Source organism: Phalacrocorax carbo, chromosome 2 (genome assembly GCF_963921805.1).
Source record: "Phalacrocorax carbo chromosome 2, bPhaCar2.1, whole genome shotgun sequence".
NCBI lineage: Eukaryota > Metazoa > Chordata > Aves > Suliformes > Phalacrocoracidae > Phalacrocorax > Phalacrocorax carbo.
In genome coordinates, this window is record NC_087514.1 from 145,450,002 (window position 1) to 145,469,235 (window position 19,234).

A 19,234-nucleotide genomic window follows, 5' to 3' on the forward strand; every position below is an offset into this window, starting at 1 on the left:
AATGCATTTTCAGTGAATTGATAGCTATGGTCTTCAGTGAGCTGCCCTGACAGTAAAAAAAGAGACACAGAACTTAGTCTAATCTTAGTTACTCATATTTCATCACACTCTTCTGCTTGCTAACTGAGAAATATTTCTAAAAACTGCCATGATGTTCCTCATGGATGAAAAAGGAAATGAAGTTTATACAACAGTACTCTTAAGAACTTTGGACAAATACAACTGCTAGCCTGAACACGTGTAACACAATCGTCTTGTGATGCAGTGTTGTAAATGTAGTTTCTATTTTAAAATTTTAATAATTTTAGCTGCATATAAAATAAAGAAGTAATAAATTATAGCACCGTGCGTGAAATTTGTTCTAAAAAATACAAAGATTACACCTTTTTAAATTGCAAGCAATACAACTATTCTATCTCAAGTCCACTATGCACCTGTCATTTGAAAGGAAACTGATTTACATTTAATGAAGACATGTACAAACATCAGAAATTTAAGGCACAAAATGGAATCTGAAAGTTAGGGATGTAGTAAATCCTTGCTTTTTCATCAAATTACCTGATACAGAAGAAAAAGGTGTATCTACAATTTTCAAAAAAGCTGTATTATCATAGAATCATTGAAGCTAAAAATGGAAACTGCTTATTCAGTGGTTCAAACCCTTGCCAAAGGAAGATTATCTTCCACTATTACATCTAACTTAAAACCTTCCAAGAACCGGTATGCATTGATAAGCACTGCTGTGTCATTCCACAACCTAAATGATCTCATTAGTAGGATCTTTCTTCTGATATTCAATGGATATTTACCTTATTTCAAATTTATATAGTCACACCTTCATACTTAGAAAGCCTCTTCCTTTACATGTATTTGTCACATAACAAAAAATTGTACACAACAACTCGATCTTTCCGACTTCTTTCTCACTTCAACTAATTTTTGTTACTGTTCTCTGACTTTTCAGAAGATTAACTCAATTCCTCACCCCTGAGGTACCCGAAGTATAAGAGCATAATCTGGAAATTACCTCAGCAATCACAAGGAGTATTCTGAATTCCAGCTGCCTGATGCAGCTCCTCTGCATATATACACTTCTTTTGACATTAGTGATGCCAGAAGCAACTCTGTTGTCTACATTATCAAGGCTTCTTACTACATTATTACATTTCAATCTTCTCTCTCTCTCATTAAGTATCCAAGTTTCCTCAAATGCATTACCTTTTCTCTGCATCTCTTTGGCTGTATCTAATTCTTGTCTACATTTAATCCATCTGTTGGACCTCTCCCACTCAGGTATCATATAGCGTAATATCATCTGTAACTTTTATTAATATACTGTAGATCCCTCTTGCAGATTACTGAAGACATTAAATAGAATTAGGTCAACTCAGTATAAACAATTAATGGGGAGGGAACAATTAAAATTGCACAATGGGATGATTCAAAGCACAATTTATATTTTAAGACACTATTTCAAAAATATATTTTATCCCGATTAGCTATTTATAAGTTAAATATCTCACTATAGCTACAGTTTCTAAATGCAATACCATAATTTTTCTGCATATGTAATTAAAGGTAGAATAAGAAACATGCTGACGATCAGTCTTCCTCTGCAAACGAGTCCCATTCCAGCTACTGATCAGAGAAAGGTAGGCACATCAAGTTCAGTCCTCAGCATAAACATTTAACCAGTAGATATATCTATTCTTCTACATATCTTTAAAATTACAAGTGAAAATAAAGAGAAATCTAAATTTGCACTGACAATCAAGAATTCAGCTCCTTTCAGAAGTCCTTCTGGAATTCTACAGTGTGATCCTGTAAATCAAAGAATGCTGAACAACATGCTAACAGTACTTATAACTGGAAAGGTATTATTTAATATTAAGCTTAAATAACATTTAAGCCACCTAGTCTATGAAAAACACCATTACCTAATTTATGCTCTGTTTTCCAGAAGACTCACTTTCAGTACAACTTAACAACTCTCCTTCTGTTCTTCATGATAACTACAGGTCATAACAGAACTTTCAGAACAGAAAGCACTGGAGCCAACTATTCCAATTCTTACAGCTATTTGTCAGCTTACTGAAAATAAGAAAATAATTTGCCTGAAGAAATGACAATCAAAAATCAAAGCGAAACCAAGGATGAAAAGGTAAGTCTGAAGATATATTAATTGTAAAAATAATACAGTCCATGCTATTTTATGCACAGTTGTTTATTCTTGTTCCATGTTTTAAAACTTGGACTCAGAAAAATCACAGGAAGTTTTGGGTTTTACCCTCTTTTTTTTTTTTCCATTAGAAGCACCATAATTATACGGCTTGATTCAATCGTCCTTTTCCACAATCACTTCTCCGTGAAGCACCCTTCTTCTCTGCCGCAGCATGTGGAAGTAGAGTTGTGGAAATACTTGATCAAAGGATAAAAGAAAGCAAATTAGATGGAAAAATTCAACAGATCACATAACAGAAAAATCCAGTTTTGCAGAATGAACTGAGGAAAAATGGCACACAGTGTTGCAGCTGATTAAGGTAAATAAGAGCAAGTCATGAACATTGCAGTGAATTACAAAACAATAATTACTCAAAAGTCAGACAAGGGCCCCTGAATGTATACCCTGTGTTCAAGGAACTTCCCTCCAACACTTTCTTTGTATAAACAGGAATTAACCACTTTCCCGCAGTGCCTGAAGTCTTCAGATTTGTGCTGTGGTAAGCATGTTTGAATTAAGACTTTGAGGGGGATACAGTTTTCCCCACTTGTTCAAGTCTGAAGTGAGGAGCTCCCTCTCTTCTGACTCTCTGAGAGAATTTGATCCTTATATTTAATGGACAGAAAAAATGGATTTATTCCTGAAGCATAAAGTTATATAAATGATTGTAAAAATGTTAGTAAGTTATGATAGCTTAGGACACTTTTTACTCATATAAATCTCTCTCATTGGCCTTCATGATTTCTTGTGACAGAACATTTCTCAGTGTGTGTGCATGTGCGAAAGGCCATCTTTCCAGTCAACTTCTTAAACGACTACTTTTTATGGATGCAGATCACAGACCCTTTTAACTTCAATTTTCCTTCTTCTCAATGCCTCTCCCTGATCTCTTGCCTTGTTTCTAGCCTCATTGTCCAGACTATCTAAAATATTCTATTTGCCTAGTTTGGTCTAGCCCCATGCATGGTGCTATATCTGAATCAGGTTGCCTTCTCCTTGTCTACACTGCTTAGCTACCAGTGGAAATAACCTGCAAGTGCAAGACAGATAGTCTCTTGAATCTTAGCTCTGGTTAGCCAATTGATCTGTGGCTTCTGGTACCCAGAAGTACAAGGACGATCTGATTAAACCAGGGACTGAATTACGTTCAGAGAAGTTTGGAGGGTTGATTTCTGTGAAAATGAAATCTTGGAGAATATTGCTTCGAGTTTTTCCCAAGCATGCTCAAATGGTGATTTTCAGAGGTGACACATAAATGGATATTAATAGCCATAAAAACAAGGCAAATCTCTGGCACAACTTGCAGGACAATTTTTAAGCTATTGCTTCAAAGTGGCAGAGGGTATAAAAATTCTCAGCGACAGAGTTACAGACATTCCTGTGTAAGTATAAAGGTTTTTTACTTTGTCCAAGTCTTAGGAATGTTTTTAGCATTTCCACTGAAATTTTTAAGACAGCTTATGTTCTGAGGCAGATAACAGGATGGAAAAAAAAATCAGTCTAACCAATTAAAGCACAGCAAAGCTTGGAACAATAGAAAGTGTTCGGCAAATTTAACTACAGGCAGCATTTCCAGCATTGCTGATAATTGATTATTATGCTGTTAGCGTTACTACAGTGAAGTAATACTTACATGGCACATAGGAGAACATGACAATAATAAGGAAGTAATAGTAGTCAAAGGAGACATTATACTTGTTGGGAAGTCTCAGTGAAAACATTCCTGTTTTCTTCACGTAGGGTAAAGCAGCATATATGGTTAGCAGTTCACCTGCAACTCCAGCAGGATACAAAATGATAAAAAAGTTGTATCTGCATTTAAGAAGAAAACCCTTGTAAGAAACACCCCATGAATTAAAAATTTCCTCTCGCTATTATTAGTGGCACAGCAATGTATTACAGTAGTTTCTGCACCAAAACCAAGGACCACATCCTGTCTTGGCACAGAATACCTGTTTCAGTTACTTTGGATGGTGTTGCTAGGTTTACAGAGAATGCATTCCTCAGTCCTTTTATTTAAAAACAGTGAAGTATCAGAATGTTTGTATATCTTTCTAATACTAAAGAGTTAAAAAATCCACAGATTTGTAGTCTCCAATAATGTCTTTTTTTAAAACTTACTGTTCTTGCTCCTGTTGTCACCGATAGGATTCAGACCAGGGCTGGATCCCAAATTCAGATGATCCTACATATCTTTGTCACAGTGCATGCACACTGGGTCAACTCTATGTATTATAATTTCTTTGAAGATAATGAAAATATTGAGAAACATCAGAAGCCTGTTTTATCCACTGCCACATGGGAATCCAAATAATGCTACATTTACCACTAATGGAAATGAAAATAAAAAATAAAAGAAAATGAAAATGCCAGAAACTTATCGGATCCATTTTAATATGGAAAGAAGATGTTCAAATAAAAGGTGAAGGCATTCAGTTTAAAGAAAATGTGGTTTAAATATTGTAGGCCACATAGGTGGTGACAAAATGAAAAACACAATCACTACAGTTTGTGCTGTCCTTACCATACTGCACCATGGAGATGCAGTTTCTCCTAAGAAACATCTCTTGAGTTCACGCAGGGAACAGCAATGAGAACTGTTGCACAGAGAGAAAGGTACAGTGTGCGCTCCATGACCAAAAGACATGAGATCCAAACCACCAGCAACCAAACATGAAACCCTCCTAGGAGCAAATGGGCTTAGAGGACTCACAGGTCAGAGAACAGATTAGGGGAGGTGTAGGAAGGAACTGATGCCACGACCTACAAACAGTTTGTCTTTGTGCAGTGAAAAAAAAACCACCAAAATAAAAATTCTGAACTACAGTTCAGAGCATACCTATTCCGTTAACAATGGACAGGCAAACATTTTACAATTATAGGCTAAAGAGCAGAAATTTCCAGATCCCTTGGGAGTACTGAATTTATGCCAAGTTGTGCTGTTTGATTATCCATAAATCTTGATGTGATATTTTGGACTCTATGAAAAGATAACACATTTTCAAATGTTTTGTTTATAGTATATTTCACCACATATCTCTGCGGTGAGAATGTCAGTTTTTCCTATTGTCTATCGTAAGGAAACAAAAATTTTGTCATTCAAGATAACACCTTTTGCCATCAAGTCAGTGTATCTGTCAACGTAGTACTTTCTGAATGCATTTCTGTTTCTGAAGCCTACATAAAAAATTATTAATGAAACCAGACTTGATTATTTTTAAGCTTGCCGTTTAGTGCTTGAACATAACCAAACTTACCACCTTAGGTATTAGCAAAAAGATAACGTATTATAAGAATAGATATAAATATCAGACATATCAAAGAAGTGCATTAGAAGCATCAGAACTGCATTAGCTATAAAGCAAAAATATAGGAAAATAAACAAACACGCTCGTTTAAATAAAAGTCTCCTGCACTGAATGTAGGTAAGATATTTTCCTTCTAACAGTGTAAGGCTGTCTGTCTTACATGTATTTTCCAAAAAATGACTACAGAGAATACTACTCTTCCAATTAAGTCTCCTGATAAACATGCAGTCTCTGTAATATATCTGATCTAGTGGCCAACCTTAAGCATGCTTCAAAATCAAAGCAGTTTTGGTATGGAACACACTTTTTATGTGGGCTAAACTAAGTCAATATTTAGCTTCATTACACGAATGTAACTTTAAAAAAGCTCTGATAAAGCAGATCTTCTCATAAAGTACTAATATGCATAAGATCTAGTGACAACAACTCCCACATTTTCAAAGACCTGAAATCCACAAAGACTAACACAGGTACTTAATTTTGGGCATTGTATTCAAAAGCACCTTAAGGAGCCATACTGTAAGTTAAAAGATGACTCCAAAGATAAAAACAAAAAAAACAATTAAGTAAATTAAAGCAGAGTTCAAACTGTGAGACACTGAAAGCAAAGGACAAATCACAGCCCAGAATGTCAGCTAAAATATTTTTAACATTTTAAAACCAAATAACAATGATCCCAAGTACAGAAAGCAACTGACTTGCACTCTGCCGACACATAACCAAAGCTCAAACATCTGCTCTCCTGTGTGTTAGCTCAGCATGCTTGAAACTAACATGCACAGAACCATGAGAAACTCAAGTGCAAGACATCTCCACCTGGCCCATTTAATGAAGTATGGCAAATGGTTGAGCAGGTTGAATGTGTAGAAGGAATATCGAGTAATCTCTGTCACAGTCCATACGACCAGAAAAAGAATAACGCTCTCCTCATTCTGGATCTGCAGAAGTATAAAGAACCAAGACTTGCTTCATCCTTAAGCTTCTTTTCTGTGCAAACTGCAACAGACTGCTGTTTAAGATATATGGAACAGAACTAACATCTTGTAAAGAGAGAAAATTTTAGCATAAAAGTGATATACTGAAACCATTACCATGTACAGTTCTTTATCATATGTATTTACTAACACACAGACGTTTTGCAAACTAAGCAATCTTTATCTATTATGCAAATATCACAATATAAAACCCTATAATTGAGCTTATTCCTCCTCTTTATTCTCCATCTGCATTTTCACTATGCTATCTAACTGTCCCGCTTTTTATTTGTGGTTGATTTATTTGTTTATTTTCTGTTCCTCAAAACAGCAAGAACAACACAGAAGATATGTTCCTTTCGTAATCTGTTTTTACCCATTCTGCATTTCACTACTCTGCCTCCTAGATTTTCTCTTATTTTTATATTGCTTTTTCCTAGCCATGTAACGCATATCTCCACGAAACTTTAGTCAAAAGGAATTGCTTGGTATAATCTACTAACTGCACCTGAGTCACAGAAGATCAATTTGGCAGACTTCAGAGAGCTGTAAGATAATTAAGGAGCTGGAACACAGGTGGATCACTAAATGAAGAGTAGTTAGATCAGGAGCTTTGGGTAAACTCACTCAACAGTCCCATTTAAGTTCTGAGTCATTAAACTGCCTCATCGGTAGGTAGCACTCCTTTCTGCTGTTTCAAAACATCAGTTCTTTTCCACTCTAACTGAACAAATAAACAAAAATCCCCAAATACAGAGAAGGCACATGGGGATCTATTACAAACACTACCTTCTGAGAAGAATTACACGCAAGTAATTTTCTTTTCTTTAAAAGGGAAGGAATTTTGTAATACACTTCCATGCCTGAAGGCTGAAAAGCTCCAGGGATGTCTGTGAAATAAAATAAAGTAACACAAGTTTTGTTAAAATTACAGAAAAGGGAAACATTTTTTTTTTAAATAAAATGCAACATGGTGGCAAAACTTAATACATCTCAAAGATGCTGAAAATGCACAACTGTCAAAAGTCAAGAAAAATTTTAAGGGCTTATCATCTCATAAAATCGTGCCCTCAATGTGTCAATCAAAGAAGGTGCACTTTCAGTGAAAGGATCTCACCAACGTCACAAAAGGAGATATGAAAATACCACCAAACTCACAAACAAAGCAACAACTGAAGTGCAAAGACATCCAAACAAATAAGCAAAGGGAAAGACAGAATCAGGCTGTTCTTAGCCTCATGCGACGAGAGACAAACATTGATAACCCAAACTTGGATTCATGTCACAGTGCTAAATCCAAGCAGAAGAGATCTAAATAAGTATGCAGAGATTTCCTATCTGTTGCCTGGCAAATCTCCAGTCAAGTAGAAAGATCTGGGTATGGCTATTATCACTAACATGCCTCTCACCACTTAAAGTGACCCTGAACGTTCATGCCTGCTAAGCAATAACAGCGTGAAATACAATCAGACATACATTTAGATGTATTTTTCTTGGGCACAGCTTGACCTACTGTACTGAAGACAGAGGACGCAAAGGAAATGACTGGCTATGCTAAAGATTTAATCCACTGCAGATAATAACAAAATGGCAAAATGCAGTACTTTATTCCAGCATTCATGTAAACATTCAATATAAAAAACTTGTTAATCTTTGAGACATATTCCCTTAAGGGAAAAATGTAAACTTAGCTTACAAAAAAAAAAAAAGCTATGAAAAGCCTATTCCATGTTAAGAAAAATGACAGTAAAGGAAAAGATAAGTGTAGAAAACAAGTCCTCTGTGAACTGAAACAAAGGGATTTGACAACTGAGGCAGGTGCTATGACATCCCATCAACAGAAAAGCATATGCCATCTGCTGGTGAGACAGTTTAATGGCTCAGCTTTTTAAGTTTAAAGAAATTTAGGAGCATGGACTCAAAATCTATCACTAAATTCTTACATGCCCTTCACAGAAAGCAGTCTTCAGAACCTGAGCTAAACGTCCTATCTACTAGCTGTAAGCAGCCTGCTTGTTTCATTCTGCTGACAAATCACTAGCCTTACAATAACCACCTACAGCCAGGCAAATAAACTATCACCATTTATACAGGACCTTAAGTGCCTCTGTGGCATGCTGGATGACTTGATACGTTTTTAATGAAAACAATGCAGTGTGCATGCCATTAAGCGTTAATATTCCCATAACATTAAAATCTTAGGAAGGTTCCTAAATTAAATTGCAAAATCGCAACCATGTTTATCAAGCTAAATTCAATTTAAGACATATTTTCATTTAGATTAATTCACTAAGTACTAATTCAAGTTTTTGAAAGGGAACCGGTAACACTGTGGTAGATTTGCTGGTAAATAACAGCAGTAGTCACTGATCTCGCATAGGCAGACTGCAGCCGGCACGATGCCGAAGATGGTACCGATTCACAGCCAAGGCCCAGACCCAGTCTCCTGGGTAGAAGCACATAAATGCCATCCTGTAACCCCAACTTCCAAAATCGCACTCGAGTATGTAAGTATATGTCATTAATTTTTAAATTGGTCTTCCTGGAAAAATGAGAACTGTATTAATAGCTTCTCCTTAAAAACACTTGCTCACACACATACCTGTTTTATACTATGCGCAATGAACCACACCATGAAGATTCTTGAACTCACTTGGACCCCAGTCACAAGCACAGATGTGCGAACTATTCCTTAAAAAGAGAAACATGTTATCTCTGTTCCACAATTCATGTTTTAATTAGTTACAGGAGAAACTAAAACAAATAACTCACCAACTGCACAGTGGACTACCTGTAAATAAAAATAAGTTAGAGGTTACTGATGTACAGTATGTTGCTATCTACACTACAAACATGGCCTTTTGATATAAACCTAGGCTTAATTCTGAAGAACTGTTTTACTGTCTACAGCTAACAGTCTTTAAAAGAAATAAACGTTAGAGCCCTGGCAACCTGTGATGGGCTCAGTATCTGACCTCTGCAAACACATGAGATTTATTTTCCTAATTAAATGTATCTATTACATATTTAGATACTTAAAAAGCATTTGTTTTTTTCAACTAGTAAGTTCCCTTCCACTATCTTATTAAAATAAGATTTTTACAGGACAGTGTGGAGGGAGTCATATAAGGGATGCTAAACACAAAGCAATTTTAAAATGTTCTGTATTCTTTAAGGATTAGTAACATTATTAGAATTTTACCAATGACACCTATGAAGCTTCAGATTTATTGTATTTTATGGTCAGTTTAGCAAATGGGGTGTTTTTCATTATTTTGACAAATTTGAGTAAAATTAGTTACTGTGAAAGTTTAATAGCATAAAAGCCTATATACAGCTGGCCACATGATTTAATAGTTGCTTGAACTACAGGTTGAGAAAAGAAGTTAAAAGGTAGATAAGCACTCTTAGTCATGCCTGGGAAAGAACAGTAAGTGCTCAATACACCCAACAGTGTCATTCCACAGATGTACCATAAAGTGAGACCACTACCGCCCAGTTGGCAAAAGTCACGCTATTTAAAGAATACTTTGCACAACGTGCACAGGTCCTGTTGTAACGGATCATATGGGGAGCGTGAATCCAGTCTGGAAATAAGCAGAACCAGGAAAGGCACGGAAGGATCATGAGTCCAGTATACGGAATAAGAGGGGAGCTATCATCTCTGGAGATGGAGACAAGATACCTACTAAGCTTGAGGGTTGGTCTGCTGGCTGGAATGCCTTCAGAGGCTTTGCTTTTGAGTTAAGAGACTCTCACATCAAAGCAGATCCCAGGCAGTGTTTGATTTTTAAAAAATATTAGAATTAAGTTTGAAAAAATGTGTCCATTTTTTTCAACTAATCACCTTGCACACCCCCCCAAAGTCATTAAAAAATGAGTTAAAAGGACTTCAAGTACTAGTATAATATTTTGATATTAAATTCAGGTTAATAACGTGTTTTGCCTATGATATGCAGCATCCAGTAAAGCAAACTAATGTTTAAAATTTACCTCAAGCAAAGCAAATGTCTGGAAAAATTTAAGCGTCTTTTGAACGCTTCTGAATAAGCCTCTATGTGTTCCTTTCTGTATATAAAACCGCACCATGGCAATACCTAATACCAGCCACCTACAAAAGAAAGAGAATGGATACATTTCAAATTAGAATTCTAAAAATATCCATCCGCTGTAAATAATTTATTAGAGTATTTTCTTCACAGAATATCTTTGCTTTTGCACTTGTCGGTGTTCTTACGAGATTATTAAAAATATCTTTAGACATAAATATTATATAATGTTATGTAAACATTACACTCTTTTATCTCTTTACTTGCAAAAGGATAGAGAATGACTTGTTTACCTTCAGAGGACTGACTTGAACTGAGGGGACCCCGCAAAACCGTGGGTCCATCAGACTTTTCACCAGTAGTGACTACATATTTTTACTATTAAATCCTCATGCACCTTTACTGTGAATTACTGTTATTTGAAAACATGCAATGAACTCGGCACTGAAGCCACCATTTTGGGTTGCAGGCTTGTATAAGTAAAGGACTGGAACCTGTACACATCTTTTTAACATTTTTCATGGCCCCTCAACTCATAATTTTCAGAACTGACTAGTCATCTGAATGGTTCTGTTTGCCATTGTCCAACTGAAGTTACCATTATGATTCAGTTTTCAGAAGTGTCGTCTTTGATAATCAGACTTTGAAGTGCTGAAAGATGGGCGCTCTACGCTCCTGGCTTCCAAAGGCAGATATATTTACTTAACATACTTGATGGCTAATATTTTTGTATTTTTTTTAAGGAAACTGAACAATACTACCAACTGATAACCCTTCCAGTGTAAAAGAAAGAAAGGAACAGTATCTTTTAATCAAACTGGAATTTGATATAAAACTTAAACTGAGATCTCAGATGGAAATTAGACTAAAAAAAATAAACTTCTAAACTGTGGTGGGTTGATCCCCACCACCTGGCCCAGACCCAGTACAATAACCCAAGGCATGCACAATTCCTTCTGCAAAATTAATCCATGTTTATATAATTAAGATTTTCAAAATAGTGTACCATGTATGTTCCATGCTTAATGCAGAGCTACACCACATTCTTACAAACATCATAGCAGTGAGATGCCTTGAAACTTCAGGTTTCAATCCACAAAGACTAAGAAAGTACAAAGATTCTTTAATATAGGCTTACTGGCATAACCAGAGCTATGGGTGGCTATCTTGAGAGTTAAATATAAAAATACAAAGATTACAATAACTTCAGCTTAATTGATTGTCTGGCGATACTCAGAACAATCACTCAGTCCTTTCATTGTATGTAAGGCCATAGCAAACATGCTGTATGGTGACATGAGCTCTGTCTAAGGAAGGACCCAAGTGACAAAGCAGAGGGGTCTGAGAAATACTCAGAGGCAGATTTGGAGAGCATATAAGCATTTGGAGAAATATTTATATAAACATTTGGATAAATATTTAACACCTTTCCTATTCTTACACTCTTCTCTAAGCATAAGGTACTGGCTAACATTGGAAACAGGGTACCAGGAAATACTGATCTTTGGTCAGACCCGTTATGCTGTAACAGCATTAGTGTCATGTGGATCATGACAGCTCTCTGTTCGCCTCGGATGGCATGTACTTCAGTATCAGCCCCTTAACTCTTACACACGGTTCCCGCTGCTACACAGTCACTTGGCGTGGCCCATTCCAGCACTTGATGATGGCATTTCAAACTCACTTAGAGGTAGTCAGGCTTCCTCACACTGTAGGAATGAGTCCTCTCCTTGATCCCTTCTACTTTAAGCCCATGAATCCAATCTGCCAGTGCTCCAAAATTCGCCCCCACAAGCGTTACTTAGATTTTATAACAGATTTTAAATTGGAGTGCATTAATTTGACATTCTCTCCCACCACTGTGGAAAAAAGGAATTACTGGAATATCACTGGTAGTCCTTCACAGTAAAACTGCCCTCTTTTATAGGGAAGCGTTTGACAGGAGGAACATGACAGTGAGTTTACATCCAGCTGGCAGCACAAATGGTGCAGCAACAGCTCTGCCCTAGCCTAGCATAATACCTCTAATCTAACAAGGCATTTTCTGCACCTCATTCTGCAACTAAAGGGTTGCAGAGAGAAGTAATCTTGGACTACAATCAGAAGCAGAGACTGCAAATATTTTTCTTAAATAAAGTTTTATTTGGACATGAATTTTTGTAGATCGATTTTATTTAGCTACCAGTGGCTTTGACTTTGGATCTCAGAAAAGCCCTTGTATTGCAAATCACCAGGAAATGGAAAACACTTTCCTTAATAAAGGTAGCATTTCCAATTGGGACACTCAGTAAGATTGGGTACTGATCTGCCATTTCAGTCCCTTAAATCTTTGTCAGAAAGAAAGATAAGCCGCAATTTTTTCTTAGAATGGTTGCTAACATGCAATTATGTATTAGTTTGTTAAAACTCTGGAAACACTTTGCTATATTGCACTGCCTGGACCAATGGACAAATACATTTATCCTATGTAGTGCCCCTGTTAAGCATTGCTTTATTTCAAATGTTTATTTTTCTCTTAAATTGTATCCATGAAAGATCATAAGAATTTGTTCCTATCTCTTATTTTTGTGTTTCCACAAAAAATATGCGTTTTTGCATGTCTTAATCCTTTTTTATGTTAACGGAAGATAGGAAAGAAGGAAGTGGGAGGTACTGAATCAGGTCAAAACTAATGTTTCAGTAATCTACAGACATATAAAAGCCAGTGGCAAGAGTCAGTGTTCATTAGCAAATTCACACATTGAGCACGAGGCTGGGAATTCAATGAGGTATCATTAACCTTCCAGCTAGAAAAAAATCACATTGAGTAAAAGCACTTTTCAAAAGGTGCTGCTGCAGTGTATGAACAGACTTGAATACATGTTCAGATTCGCAGAATCCAGTGAGAAGAAAGCCATTACGGTCATAACCCCGGCTTTCTGCATCAGTGCTTGGGCGCCTGCTTCCACTACAGCGTCCGTTTTGCTCTACGGGATTCAAAGGGCACAGAGTTCACCCACCGGTAACCACGGTAAAACTGTTGCCACGATGAACGCCAGCCTGGAAGTTATGAAATTGTTCGTTCTTAGTTTTCCTTTAAGCATGTGAAAATTAATAGGTTGGGCTTTTTTTTCCTCCAGGTGTTAGTGAAGAAGACAGATTTTCAAGAAGTGAAAATACGCGCTTGGAGCACTAACAACATAAACCTGAGTGCTCTTTTGATCTGTTACTCAAGATAAATACCCACTACCCTCAAAGCTGAGCATCGCAGGGACCCCGCGCCCCGAAACCGCCGGTGGCACCGCCGGGCGCCTTCGCCTCCCCGCGGCCGCTGGCAGCCGCCCCCCGGCGGGGCGCGGGGGTGGCCGGCGGCGGGCGGCGCTGGAGGGGCGGCGGCGGCTGTGCCGGGGGAGGCGGCCTGCGCGGCGCCCCCGCCCGGCATTCCTGTCCCGGCTATACTTAACCTCCCCGGCGGGCTCGGGGTGACGCGCTGGCGGCTGGCAGCGCTGCACCGTATTAGGCAATGCCCGGCAGGCTCGGGCTAGCCCCGCAGCCGGCGGCTCCCCTGCGCACCGGCTCCCGCCCCCGGCTACCTCGCGGCCACGCCAGCCTGCCGGGTCCCCGGGTCCCCGCCTCGCCTCGCCCGAGCGGCACCCGCCTCCCGCCGCCCCGCACTGCCGGCCCACGGCGCGCCGGCGCCCGCTTACCCCGCGGTCATGGCGACGTTGTAGAAGATGAGCCAGGCCGTGGCCAGGGCGCCCAGGCTCCTCTTCTTGCCGTTCTCCTTCTCCTCCACCGCGCCGTTGCCGCCTCCGTCTTCCTCGCTGGACGCCATGGTTCCCGCCGGGCCGGGAGCGAGAGGCGCAGAGCCGCGGGGAGGAGGGGCTCCCTCCGCGGCGGGGCTGCGGCCGCGCTGACAGCCGCACCTCGCCCTCTCTCTCACCCCATCTGTCTTCCCTGAGGGCCGCTGCCCGCCGCCAGCTCCTCACGTGGCGCTGCGCTCCTCCCTCCGCCCCGCGGGGGCTCTCCGGGGGCGGCGAGGCGCGGCCTCCGGGCGGGGCGGGCGAGCCTGGCGGCGACCCTCACGGGGGTCCCCGGGGCGGGCGGGGCTCCAGACCTCACGGGCGGCCACCGGGCACCACGCCGCTCTCCCCTCCTGCCTGAGGAGGCTGCCCGTGGGTTGGGACCCCGTCTCCAGCCTTGCTGGTGACCGTGAGGCAAAGCATCGGGCACGGCCCACCCCCACCAAAGCGACAGAAAATACCACAGTTCTTGAAAGCACAGAGGTGTGTGTCTGAGGCGGCACATCTGGGAGTCCGGTCAGAGACCAGCTGCTGGGAACATGCCCAGAGTCCTGCCTCGGGGGCGCAACGGCCACTGCCAGGGTGACCGCGGGGAGAGGACACCGTCCAGCCTCAGGTCTCAATAAGTCCCACCCTCAACACACGAGGAAAACTGAAGGCCACGCATGAGAAGGGGGAAAATTTCTTCCTAGGGCCTGAAGAGAACCCAGCTGGCAGGCTGAATATTCACAGGGAAGCAAAGCTGCACGGGGAGCCTTGCTGGGACTTGCTCCGGAGCCGGGAGCGGCCTCAGCCTGAGCTGTATTGGTGTGACACGGCCCTGCAGAGCTGCAGGCTGCATCCGCCATCCTGACACCGGGCTCAGCCTGTGCCCCCCTGGGGAGCCCTTTCGCTACTTTGGGTGGCCTATGAATAGCCTCAGGCTCCTCATTTTCGTAGCTAAGCATGGTGAACATGGCCACTCAGTCGAAATGCCTTGAACACAGGCATATACAGACAGAAGAGTTCCAAAACTGGGTCAGGATATATCTTTGAAATGCTACTTTGCCAGCCCTAAAAGATTTCAAGAGTCCAAGTCTGACTCCTTCAGGACATGATAGGTCATCACGATCTCAGATCATGGTGGTTTCAGATCCTGGGCCTTCAGATAAAAGATAAGCAGATGTGCCATACAGAAGCTTGGTCTCCCCCTCTCCTCACCAAAGCACACAAGCAGATGTTCGGCTTTCAGCCCCAAAATACACACCCACTGACAACAGCAAATGTGTAACGTGCATGCAAAATGAGTAGTTGGCAAAACAGCACCATGTATGTGCCAGAAAGAGTATAGCAAGTACCCGTATTATACATTCTGTGTTCAAGTAGTCATAACTATAATCCAATTTGGGAATCCTATAGTTAAAAAATATAGATAGAAGAATTTACACGCAGGACTGAATGGCGTAATTCATAAGTTTTTGCCAACCTTATGCTTCAGAGGAAAATGCAAGAAACTAGGGGGCAAATATGGGATAATCTGAGCCTAAATTTCATCTTAATGTAACTGTTATAAGATAGTTTAAACTTTAGCTTTCCAAAATACTTTCTATATTTACTGTGTTAATTCTGGGTATTCCTGCTACCTTACTTATACTTTTTTCCTCCCCAAATGTCAATTCCCTCTTCAAACCTTCCTACCTTTGACAAATTAACCACATACTATGTAAAAACATTTTTTGTCTCATTTGAATTTGCCAACTTAAGACTTTATTAATTGATGAAGGTTTTCTGATTTTAAATTACGATACACAGAGGAAGGCATCACCTTATCCCAATTCTTAAGATTAGTTGTGATTTTTTAAATACTTGTAGCTATTGTTTGTTGGTTCTCTCAGATTTTTCCACAGCAGAGTTGAGGGAACAAATCCTATTTGCTCTCTGAAGTAAACATTTTCGCTTTTTAGTTCGCTCCTTGGATGTTTTCCCTGCTTTTGCACAAGATCTTTTGAACTTTGATAAGCAATATTTGACACATTCTCATTAGAATTCTGTATTCTTTTCCTTCCTACTATTTATTTGCTCAAACTTATGGATTTTCAATGTACAAATTATCTGTAATGATGACCAGGTTTGATTTGAGTTGATTTAGTCAAATAAGAACTTAATAGTGAGGATAAGTAGCTCAATGTTCTTGCTCTAACATTGCGGGGTTTATTTATGAACATACCAGTTCTCTTGCTATCACACTACCCATTCACCCAATTGAGGAGACATTTCTGAATATCCTCATCATCCTTTTTAGATTTGAATAAACTAAATATTTTGTGTCTTTGCAAGTTTTGCCATCCCACACCTGTCTGTTTCCCAATCATTTATGAATGTATTAAGCACAAAACTTATTACAGAACTTTCATAAACACCCCGCTGATTTCGTTTTGCCATAATAAAGAAAACTTGCTCTCTGTTTCTGTTTCCCATGTTTTGATCCATGGAGATATTTTGTTCCTTAATCTGTAACTACTTCATATCCTTGGTAGTTCCTGTGTGACAATTTTTCAGCAGTGTTTTCAAAAGGTGTTTGTTGTGTTAATAATTTTTTTAAAAATCTGTTTTTTTAATTACGTGTTCCAGGAATTGCAATAAATTAGTTGAAACATAATCTCCTTTTCATAAGTTTTCTATTTCTATGCTTTTAATTATGATTTCTGTCAATCTACCATGTATATATTTGTGGTTTACTAGTCTGTACTTTCTGAATCACTCTAAGATCCTTTATTTATATTTGATAAAATGCCAGCTATTTTCAAAGCATTAAGTACAGTACCTGTGCTTAACTCTAAATACTGTACTTTTATAATGGCAAAATTATTTCATCTAATGTTTCAACTTTGGCTAGCACCTTTTGGCCCAAAAAAAGCTCAAAATGATTCATAAGACAGATTTTGTCTATGCCCAGAAATGTAATCAATGGAACTGAAGAGGCTTATACATTAATTGCATTATCTGAATTAGCTTTTTAAATTGGTTATGACTGGCTTATCAATTTAGTTCAACTTTGCTCTTATTCAAGTACAGTCTGAAATAAAACTTCCTAATAAATTTTAAGATAGTCAGATCAAGGTCTTTTGTGTTGCAGGTGAGTGTATCTTCATGTTTCATATTCATTCTCAACCTTCACAGGCGGTTCTCCTTTATTCACTGTAGTTCCAAACCATCAACACTGCTATACTGTGATTACAAAAATGAATGGTTTTCCTGGCCGTCTTCAGGACTGATATTATCAATGTATATTTATCTCCTAGGCTTCTATTGCACAAGTAAATATTCAATACCTTATAAAGCCGAATAGGTATTTCCAATCTATTTCCAGAAATACAAGGTGAAGTTTTTATGAGTATTATTTTCTCATGCATTGTGTTATAATGATTTTTTTTTTACAGAATTTACATATCCAATACGTGAACATTTCTATGAAATAAAAACTGGTAGTGCTCTGAAAAAAATATAGTGACTTATCCGCTCCACTATCAGAGGGGAAGGTCATCTCCTATGAAACACTGCAAGAGTTACTTAGTGTGACCCTGCAGAATCATAAGATTACCTTTATACTTCAGAATAGTTAAATGCCAGATGACAACTTAAAATCCTGAGGAAGGAGAATTTGTAAAAAAATCAACAACTGAAATTCTGCTTGTCCTTCTGACCTGTCTTCACTTAATGTTCCCAACACACTTTGCAAGAACGAAGTGTTTAGATGACAGGATAAGTGCAAGTAAACAGAATTTAGCTATGTGTAAAGTGAACAACACACCGTTTACACACTTTTTGTGCATTCGTCTGGGTGTGTCTATCTATTATTTTATTTACTACTCCAGAAATAGGACAGAAGATGCTTCCAAAAGACTTGGCGTAGAACGGATTGCATAAGTCTTGCAGGAAGACCTAGAAGGTGTCTTTGTATTTGGCACATCTGAAGCAGATGGAGTTTTGCACTGCTACTACAAGATAAATGATTCATAATGTGCCTCTGACTGTACAGTGCAGTAGCCAGCGAAGGAAAACAGGCATCATGAACACAGGCTGAAGTGGATGTTTGTATTTCTGTTATAAAGACATTTAGAATTTTATTTGACATACATTTGTATGAAAACTAATGATTCTATAGATCTGAAAAGCACAGGTATATTTATCTTCTGAAAAGCACCAGTTTGAGATGCCCTGGTGTATTGTTCTATTGAATCCTCTTCAGAAGCAAAACTATAACCCAGACTGCAATGTTGGAGGACACACACAGGTTAAAGGGAGATGAGTATCCTGTTCATCTGAGTTTAGTTTATCCAAACTCAGTGTACTTTTTGCTATAACAGGCTAATTGGACTCTGTATATTAATTTTTTCTTTATGGGACTGTACCACTGTTTAACTATCCTGACATTTGGTTGCATTGCTAGGCTTGGATAGATTTATGTATAGACCAGTCCCACAGACTGTAATCTGCGCAGTTGGCACCTTTGCACACCACACAGACAGGCTGCATCAAGAAGCTGACTCCACTCTGATGTCCTAATTATATGGATATACATATAAAATGCTCAAAACTTAAAATGAATACCATTAACTTCAATGGTACTGTTCACATGAGTAAAAGCATGTTCATGTTGAAAATTAACTGCTAGCACAAGTAAGATATTCTTAAATTCCCTTCCCTGTATTACACAATAGATGTAATATTTTTCTTAAAAGAAGCTTTGCTACCTTGCCAACAGGTATCAGGCAGATTTTTCACAGGGTTTCCCAAAACACACTTCAATAATATTAAAAATTCCCTCTGATTCTCAGTGCATTTCGAATGTAACTTGCTTGTGTGACGCTACAATTTCTATAGAGACTGCTTCCATGATTAGTTTCAGAGCACACACAAT

General features: G+C 38.9%; 1 protein-coding gene across 2 annotated transcripts; it reads right to left on the reverse strand.

Annotated features, from left to right (window-relative positions):
* Positions 1 to 274: 274 nt before the first annotated feature.
* HACD1 (3-hydroxyacyl-CoA dehydratase 1) lies at positions 275 to 14,938 on the reverse strand. 2 transcript variants are annotated; one of them, XM_064444727.1, is made up of 7 exons: positions 14,239 to 14,938; positions 10,497 to 10,614; positions 9,276 to 9,294; positions 9,106 to 9,188; positions 6,346 to 6,467; positions 3,855 to 4,033; positions 275 to 2,418 (listed from the first exon to the last, which is right to left on the reverse strand). In XM_064444727.1, exons 1-7 carry the CDS (start codon positions 14,364 to 14,366, stop codon positions 2,336 to 2,338), a joined length of 732 nt encoding a protein of 243 aa, XP_064300797.1. In that variant the 5' UTR covers positions 14,367 to 14,938; the 3' UTR covers positions 275 to 2,335. The 2 variants fall into 2 exon arrangements, with proteins under 2 accessions (XP_064300797.1, XP_064300796.1); XM_064444726.1 differs by having other exon boundaries at positions 9,106 to 9,194; positions 14,239 to 14,935.
* Positions 14,939 to 19,234: the final 4,296 nt, after the last annotated feature.

What these genes read in the sequence shown, in the direction of transcription:
- HACD1 (XM_064444726.1), bottom strand. Translation starts at nt 14,366, where the DNA reads ATGGCGTCCAGCGAGGAAGACGGAGGCGGCAACGGCGCGGTGGAGGAG. An exon ending in TACTTCATTAAATGGGCCAG is followed by an intron (nt 4,034 to 6,345) that starts GTGGAGATGTCT and finishes TCTTAAATGCAG; the next exon opens with ATACAACTTTTTTATCATTT. An exon ending in CATGTTCTCCTATGTGCCAT is followed by an intron (nt 2,419 to 3,854) that starts GTAAGTATTACT and finishes CCTTTGATCAAG; the next exon opens with TATTTCCACAACTCTACTTC.